Source organism: Nicotiana tabacum, chromosome 23, assembly GCF_000715075.1.
Source record: "Nicotiana tabacum cultivar K326 chromosome 23, ASM71507v2, whole genome shotgun sequence".
Classification (NCBI taxonomy): Eukaryota; Viridiplantae; Streptophyta; class Magnoliopsida; order Solanales; family Solanaceae; genus Nicotiana; species Nicotiana tabacum.
This window is the reverse complement of record NC_134102.1, coordinates 16,731,887-16,740,937: the sequence shown is the minus strand read 5'-3', so window position 1 is coordinate 16,740,937 and position 9,051 is coordinate 16,731,887. Positions and strand designations below refer to the sequence as shown.

Here is a 9,051-nt window from a genome sequence, read left to right as displayed (position 1 = left end):
TGAGAAAATTAAATTAGTCTATAACAATATAAATTGATGAAGAATTTTGATTGGTTAGAACAAGAACATACTTCTACACGATGATAAAAGTCACCGCGGACTTGTTCTTGCCTAGATTATGCAACCAAACTTACAATAAACAGCTTCAGTTTAGTCAACTTGACTTTTTCCTTCTTTTTGTTTGTTAATTTATTCTCTTTACTGCTTCTGTCTATATATCTCATTCTCCAGCTTTAGTTTCTTCAAATATCTTCAATATTCAATATTCAATAATACACTATCAATTGTAAACCACCTTTCTTCCAATATATTCTATACAGACACCTGAAGATGGTTGATGCCATTGTATCATTTGCTGTTCAAAAACTGGGCGATTTCCTCATACAAGAAATTGCCCTGTTCAGAAGTCTGAGAGAGGAAGTGCAGTGGCTGAGAAATGAGCTGCTATTCATGCAATCTTTCCTCAAAGATGCAGAACAAAAGCAAAATGAAGATCAAAAAGTTGAACAGTGGGTGTTTGAAATCAACTCAATTGCTAATGACGCTGTTGCTATACTCGAGATTTACACCCTCGAGTCTGATAAAGGTAGTGACCCTGGATTTGCTAGCCATCTGATGACTTGCGCTTGTATTTGTAGGAAGGAGACCAAATTCTACAAAGTCGTCAAGGAGATCCAATCCCTCAAGCAGCGAGTCATGGATCTCTCTCGCAAACGGGAGACGTATGGTATTAGAGACATCAAGAATACACGAGAAGGGCCAAGTAATCAGTCCGTTATGGTTAGAACATTGAGAAGAACTACCTCCTATATAGATGACGATCATATATTTGTTGGCTTTCGGGATGTTGTAGAAAGCTTGCTAGCTGAACTTCTCAAAGAAGAGCCTCGCCGAAGCGTCATCTCTATTTATGGTATGGGTGGTTTAGGCAAGACTACTCTTGCAAGGAACCTCTACAACTCTCCTAATGTAGTCTCTAGCTTCCAAACACGCACTTGGATATGCGTTTCTCAAGAGTACAACACCATGGATCTCCTTAGGAATATCATAAAATCCATCCAAGGTCGTACAAAGGAAAGTCTGGATTTGTTGGAAAAGATGACAGAGACGGATCTAGAAATTCACCTTCGTGACCTGTTGAAAGAACGCAAATACCTTTTGGTGGTTGATGATGTATGGCAGAGAGAGGCATGGGAAAGTTTGAAAAGAGCCTTCCCGGATAGCAAGAAAGGAAGCAGGGTGATTATTACCACACGCAAAGAGGATGTTGCTAAAAGAGCAGATGACAAAGGTTTTGTCTATAAACTTCGTTTCCTTAGCGAAGGAGAGAGTTGGAAACTTTTTTGCGGGAAACTACTTGATGTTCAGGCAATGGTCCCAGCAATGGAAAGGTTAGCTAAAGATATGGTGGACAAGTGTGGAGGCTTACCTCTTGCAATTGTTGTATTAAGCGGGCTACTTTCTCATAAAAGGGGGCGAGAAGAATGGCAAAAGGTGAAGGACCACCTTTGGCAGCATATGAAAGATGACTCTATTGAAATCTCCTATATACTCTCATTGAGCTACAACGATTTGTCAACTTCGCTCAAGCAGTGTTTTCTTTACTTTGGTATTTTTCCGGAAGATAGTATGGTCGGTGTTGAAAAGATAATGTGGTTGTGGATGGCCGAAGGATTCATACCAAGAGGAGAAGAAAGAATGGAGGATGTTGCTGAATGCTTCCTAAATGAGCTTATAAGACGAAGCTTGATTCAAGTCGTAGATACATTTTGGGAAAAAGTTATTAAATGCAAGATCCATGATCTAGTTCGGGATCTTGCCATACAAAAGGCATTGGAGGTGAACTTTTTTGACATTTATGATCGAAGAAAGCACTCCATATCCTCCTTATCTCTCAGACATGTCATTCATGGCCAAGCACAAAGGTATCTCTCACTTGATTTCTCCAACTTGAAATTAAGGTCAATTATGTTTCTAGATCGAGATTTTGGTAAGCTGGATCTTTTAAAGTTTCGTAATGTGTTCCAACATTTATATGTGTTGAACTTGGATCTGACGATTTGTCATGGCACTAAACTACCTGATGCCATAGGAAGTTTGTACCACCTCAAGTTCTTAAGCTTGATAGCTCCCGATCCGATTAATCTCCCCTCCTCCATTGACAATCTCAAGAATTTACAGACACTCATCAATCTCTTTGACAATGGAAGTGGTTCAAAAGCCTACGGCTCACTACCTCCCGAGACATCTAACCTAATTAAGCTGAGACATTTAATTGCTTTCTATTCCCAACCTCTGCAACTTAGCAAACTCACTAGTCTTCAAGTTCTTAAATACATTTGTTGTGATCAGTGGAAAGATTTTGACCCTGTTGGTTTAGTCAATCTTGGAGAATTAGACATGCGTAATATTAAGAAATCTTACTCCTTAAATAACATTAGCAGCTTGAAAAACCTTAGCACTCTCATATTGGGTTGTGCAAGTGGTGAATCATTCCCAGCCCTTGAATATCTTACTTCTTGTCAAAACCTCCGCGAATTGTGGTTAGATGGGAGAATAGAAAAACTGCATCAGTTTCCAAATTCTATCACAATGGTGGTCCTTTTGTATTCGAAACTCATTGAAGATCCGATGCCTATGCTGGGAATGTTGCCAAACCTAAGGAATCTCGATCTAGTAGAAGCTTACGAAGGAAAAGAAATAACTTGCAAAGGTAACAGCTTCAGTCAACTGGAGTTCCTTCGTCTTGATAGTCTTTGGAACTTAGAAAGATGGCATTTAGCCACAAGTGCTATGCCTCTGATTAAAGGCTTTGGTATCCATGACTGTCCAAAGCTGAAGGAGATTCCCAAGAGAATGAAAGACGTTGCTAACCTGGAGAGGTTGAAGTCAATTCCGGTTGAGGTATATTTTACTTACAAATAAATTCTTATCCATAATAACCATACAATTTAATGAATAAAAATGATCCAACAAGATGTTTTTACGTGCTAATTAAGATTAATGTAGTTGGAGCAACTAATATGAAGGTAAAAATTAAGATAGTTTTACGGAGAAAGTCATTTTCCCCATTTTGTTGGAAAATGTTCCGATAGGCAAACACTAGAAAATGACTCCCAGTGAAAAACATTTTGTGAAAAAGTAACCCGAGTTTTATTGGCAATCCTTTTTTTTTTTTGGTAATCAGTTTTATTGGCAAAATATTATTTGGTTGACACTTGATACTATCATAATAACGATTATAATGAGTCATTTTAGGTAATTCATAATTTTTTTGTATTTTCTTGAATACTAATTATGAATATTAAATAGCTTTGGATTTAGGTGAAACTGGAGAAGCAGCAGTTAATGGAAAATAAAAAGGCAGATGCGGACTTGACGCAATGGTTATTTAGATAATAAATAAAAGGAAGATGCGGAATTTTTGCCACGTTACAGAGTATTTCAGCGCTGTCAATGAGAGCTTATCTCAACTTTCAGTGTTCTCTGCTTAGTTTCTTTTTGGGTGCTTGAAATTGGTTTGAAGACAATTGTTTTTGAGATTGTACTCGAAAAATTATTTTCTATTGTTTTAAACTTTTAATTGTTCAACTGTTATCTTGCTTATCCACATTTAAGGCAAGGCATTCTGTAATATATTTCAACATCTGTATATTCTGGAGTTAGAGAACATCTATTTTGCCAACATATTTGAACTCTCATCCTCAGTTGGTGGACTCAAACGCCTACAAGTCACAAACAAGCTTGATCCAGAGCTCAAGCAGATTAGCTTGATTAGTTTGATTAACTTACGAAATTAAATTTAGCTGCTCGATATGGAGAAACTCTGCAAGTCGGCAAACTCACAAATCGGCAAACTCTTAAATATATTTATTATGATCAGAGGAAAAGTGTTAATGGTTTTGGCAGAGGCGGGGCCAAGATTTCAAGCTTATGGGTTCAAGATACTAATCCTTTTAAGTTATTGGATTCTAAGTTAATATTTTTTACATATTCAATGAATTTTTAAGATAAATATAAGGTTTGAACCAAAGCTACTGGGTTCGGCCGAACCTGTTTCCGGCACTCTAGCTCTGCCCTTGGGTGTTTGTTTGGTCAATCCTCAAGAACTAGTTGTGGAAGTATTTGGAAATCTTACTCCTTAAAAACCATTAGCGACTTGAAAATTCTTAGCACTCTAATGCTATGTTGTAAATCTTGGGGAATATTTCCAACCCCTGAACCACTTTCTTCTTGTCAATACCAAACTAGTAAAAGGAAAAGCTCTAAACCTAAGCTATAAAAAACCAGCCTACTTGGATGGAGAATATCACCCTCCTACAAAAGGGGAAACATTTCTGCATTTCTGAACATAACATTTAGATCATAAGTTCAGATAAATATACCATGACATATATATAGCGACTCACCTTGGAGTCCAATCTCATCACAAGTCACAATCCAAAAGTTAATATGCAGTTAACATCAGCTTAATGTAACTCAATGAAATAGGCAAAAAATTACTATAGTAATCTCAAATAGGATAAGTTCGTATCATATCAACAATCTCGTAAGACATACTTTGTACATATTTCAAGTATCAACTTACGAATCTCAAACTTGTCCCAACATACCAAAGTATATCAGATGCATATATCTTTACAGAAAAACTCAATTCTGTCGAACATAGAAGTTCAATTAAGAATTAAATTTCCAAATCATGCTCTTTATGGGAAAAAAAATTCATAGTTCAAGTCATCACTCACCTCCAGATGCCAATTACTCAAGTTCAACTTCTGATCAACCATGTTACTCAATTCGTCAACAAATCTATAAAGCAACCAATAGTTTAGAGTTACAATCTATCAACTTCAACTTTTTAATTAATTCAAGTAATGGAAAGGCACAATGCACATTACCTAAAGTATTGGCTAACACAAGGTTCCCTCAATTATGCTTTTCATAGTTGTTCTCAACCAATTCCTTAGAATTTCTGCAAATCCAATCCACAGGTCAATCATCAATAGATCAATTTAATCATAATAATTATTACCCAAGGTTACCCATATCAATTAGACACCAAAATACAATAAATATGCCTTAAAATCCAATATCGAAGAGTTTGGCTCAGCGGTGAACTGGTTGTAAACCTTGAGGACTAGAGTTCAAACCTTAGCAGAGACCAAAACACTAGGAGTACGACACTTCTTCTTTTTTCACACTTTCCATAAAGAATTTAACCTATATCCAATCGACAGTGTAAAAGTTTTACACTATCAAATGTACTGATACTGCAGAACTTTTATAGATATTTTAAATTATCTTTTAAATGAACTGATATTGTAGAAATTTTCTTGCACTGTCTGTGCTCTCTGATGAATACATGTGCAGGGCAAACTAGTAGGGTATATTACCAATTAGTTTCCTTTTTTCATTTATCACTTTTCTATAGGATTTCTGAAAACAATTGTGCAACAAATGCATAGTTTGTTGATCATATGTTCCAGCGCCAATACATCTCAAAGATTTAAAGTTCAGCACCAGAAATGGCCTCATATACCTTACTTGGCCATTGCACCTCTCTACTTCAAATTCGAATTTTATTCCCTATCAACAAAAATCTTGGCCGTGGCGCCACTCCACTTCAACCACATTGATAATCTACAGAACTTTCTACCCCTTTTCAGCTGGCAAATCTCATTCTTCTCCAAAATGCTGTAACTAAGTTGACAACTACCTAAACACAAATAATAAAGTAATAGAAGAACTCATTCCTGAGACTGAGAGGGGGCAAAGAATTAAGGAATTAAATTAACCTCCCCCCCACCCACCAAAAAAAACACAAAAATAATAAGAATAACATGATCAGAGTACAGTACAAGTATCAACTCAGGTAATTTTAGTGTGAATATATTTCAATTTCATGACTCATAAAAACAAAATTAACATATTTAGAGACAACATAAAAAGCACTAATAGTGATCCCAATTTTTAACAGCTAAAAATTGATAAGAATGTATTATCAGAACAGTTTAACTTTGTGAATAGTAATAGAAGCACCCAATTCAGTGACAAAGGGAGTACCTTTTTTTGAAGAATTACAAGGAAGATTAGCTGAAGAAGAACAGTAAATGTCTTGGAACCTTCCTTTCATTTTCGTCAAATGGAAAAATAAACAGTTTAGACTTTATTCTTTTTTAGATTCGGAAGGTTATTGGGTTCCCAGATCAGAGCATTGGAGTTGAGATTGAGATTTGAGAGTGAAATTGAGGGGGAGGAAATTTTATGTAGCTATACGTCGAAATTTTTCTTTCTTAAACTGCAAAATCATTTCATAGTGTATGATTGTTAATTGTAACATACACCATTATTTATCGTAATTTGAAGTTAATGATAATACTTACATTGTATAATTAATTTTTAAAGTAGCTTAATCATAAAAATATCTATTTGTTTACTGATGCAGAAAACTTAGATTTAATATAATAACTAGGGCGAAAATATTAGAATGTTCTCACGCTATTTATATACGTATGTCATACATTTCTTAGCATAATATGTATTCATTTCGTTCACTTTTACTTGTTCATTATAGCAAATCAAGAGAAAGATAAATTTTTGTTTCTTGTTCTACCATCGTCATTAATTACTCAATCCCCAAATCATCTCTCAATACGTTTTGAAATTTTATCATTATTATGAGTAAAATTATAAAATACATACTTCATTTATCATTTCTTAAACAGAGTGCAAAGTTAAAAATTAAAAGTGTACAACTAAAATTAAATCTACGTAATATTATTCTGCAGCTAAAGTCAAAATCAACGGCTTTCGTTACTTCTATTTGATTTTTGTTATTAATTTTATATGTTCTGCTTCTGTGTCTATATCTCTTTCTTCCGTTTTCAAATTTGTATTCCAGTATCTTCTGCACATCCCTCTTTATCCAGCTCTAATTAGAGTAAAAACCACGACTCGTGAAGATGGTTAATGAACTTTGTATGATTTGCAGTTGAAAAACTGCAAATGAAGCAAGTTGAAGATCAAAGAGTACAACATTGAATATTTGAAATCAACTATGTTGCTAATGACGTTGTTCGTCTAGAATTTTAGGCGAACATTAAAGAAATGATAAAGCAAACTTTTTCTTCGTGGACAACTCCCAACTGCGATGAACACACTAAAGAGCATAACTTTTTATAAGTGCTTTCAATATCAGGAGTTGCTTTGAGCTCACCAGACGGACGCTCTCTTCGACACCTCTTCATTTTACAATCAAGATTGCATCAATCTCACAAACTCCCAAAACATTCGCTTTTGGCCCTTCTACTTTCATTTTCCTAAAAGCTGCCAATGCCTTAGCATATTCCCCTTCCATAAAATACCCATCAATTAACGAGCTCCACGACACACATCTTTGTTGAGCATTAAATCAAACACCTTTCTCGTCAAAATCACATACCCACATTTCTCAATTCCACCCAACATAGACTTCCAGGACACTAAGTTCCTCACAGACATTTCGTCAAACATCTTCAAGGCACACAATATGAATCGAGGTATTCAAAACATACCGCTACCAGTTTTAAGGAACCTGGATATATCTAATGTGATCCTGGGCAACGTGTTTTGCAACACTTCAACAAATAAAGACAAAGATTTACATGGATAGTCCGTTTGATGATCTTCAGTTCGTAGAAAATATTATGAGCATAATCGTGACTCAATAAAACTGGTAAAATTTAATAATAGCAACTTTTAAATAACGTTTCCTATATAAATTTTATTTTTCTTGCCTTTTGAGATTTAAAATTGCAATTATTTATATATATAAGCTGCTCTTTTTCCATCACCATCAACTTGAAAATTTGACGGAGAGTATTTATGACCAAAAAGGTTAACAAAGCGTATTTGTCAATTATTTTCAATACGTTAGTTGTATTTTTGGCTCGTAGAATTATTACCAATAAGTTCTGGAGCTCAAACTTTTAGGATTATATATATATATCCAATGCGAATTGCCTTAGCCAGTTTGACAGAGCTTGCATTACTTTAGGCTCTTGTTTGAGGCAAATTTAAAAAATAGTCATCTTATAATTGAAAAATAATCACAGTTTCAAAATAATCAATATTTAACCCCTTTTTCATCTAAAGATAAAATCTGAAAAAAAAATATTATTAAACAAAATTAACATATTTAGAGATAACATAAAAATCACAATTAGTGATCCTATTTTTTAACAGTTAAAAAATTGATTACTATTACTTTGTGAATAGTAATAGAGGCACCCAATTCAGAGACAAAGAGAGTACCTTTTTTGATGAATTACGAGGAAGGTTAGCTGAAGAAGAGCAGTAAATGTCTTGTCTTGGAACCTTGCTTTCATTTTCTTCATCATTATTATCTCTTCAACTATAATTACAAAAAAAAATTTAATAATAATAATAAACTAGATTCTAACGCTGTTGAGAGACGAAGGTAAGGGAAGAGAAAAATACTTTTTCAGCATTCCAGTAAACAGTTTAGACTCTATTCTTTTTCAAATTCGGATGGTTATTGAGTTCCCAGATCAGAGCAACAGAGGATGCCGGCGGTGGAAGTACTTCAGCTTCTGGTTGAGAGATGGAGAGTGAAATTGAGGGATTTACATATGTTTGTAGAGAAATGGAAAAACGAGGGGAAGGTGGCGGGTAAATTTTATGTAATTATACATCGCATAAATTGTATGCGACCTCCTTTCATTTGCATTTTCTTTTTGGGTCAGTATCACTTTTACCCCGCGCCAAAAACTTTTTATATTTGGTAGTCGAAAAAATATATAAAATTTATATAATTTTTATATATAACATACAAAATATATATATATAAAGAAAAATCAAATTATGGTGGATGTCTACTCTTCCTCCATGATCTTCTCAAATGCTTAATGACATATTCAATGACATATTTTTCTTCACTTTTCATGCTTATATAAAGGCCTTGTAATAGATAAGAAAATACACACAATTGAAGAAGAAAATCTCTTCCTTCTCTCTATCTTTATTTCTTATTCATATTTTATTAAATTGCTT

At 34.4% G+C, this 9,051-nt stretch overlaps 1 protein-coding gene and 1 long non-coding RNA gene across 2 annotated transcripts; one reads left to right on the top strand and one right to left on the bottom strand.

Moving 5' to 3' along the window:
• LOC107784823 (disease resistance protein RPP13-like) lies at positions 1-4,331 on the top strand. The gene is made up of 2 exons (XM_016606006.2): positions 1-2,904; positions 3,313-4,331. The coding sequence occupies exons 1-2, from the start codon at positions 331-333 to the stop codon at positions 3,322-3,324; spliced, it is 2,586 nt and encodes an 861-aa protein (XP_016461492.2). The 5' UTR covers positions 1-330; the 3' UTR covers positions 3,325-4,331.
• Positions 4,332-4,490: 159 nt separating this feature from the next.
• Positions 4,491-8,695, bottom strand: LOC107784824 (uncharacterized). The gene is made up of 4 exons (XR_001647751.2): positions 8,479-8,695; positions 8,293-8,392; positions 4,899-4,972; positions 4,491-4,809 (listed from the first exon to the last, which is right to left on the bottom strand). It is a non-coding gene; the product is annotated as an uncharacterized LOC107784824 (long non-coding RNA).
• Positions 8,696-9,051: the final 356 nt, after the last annotated feature.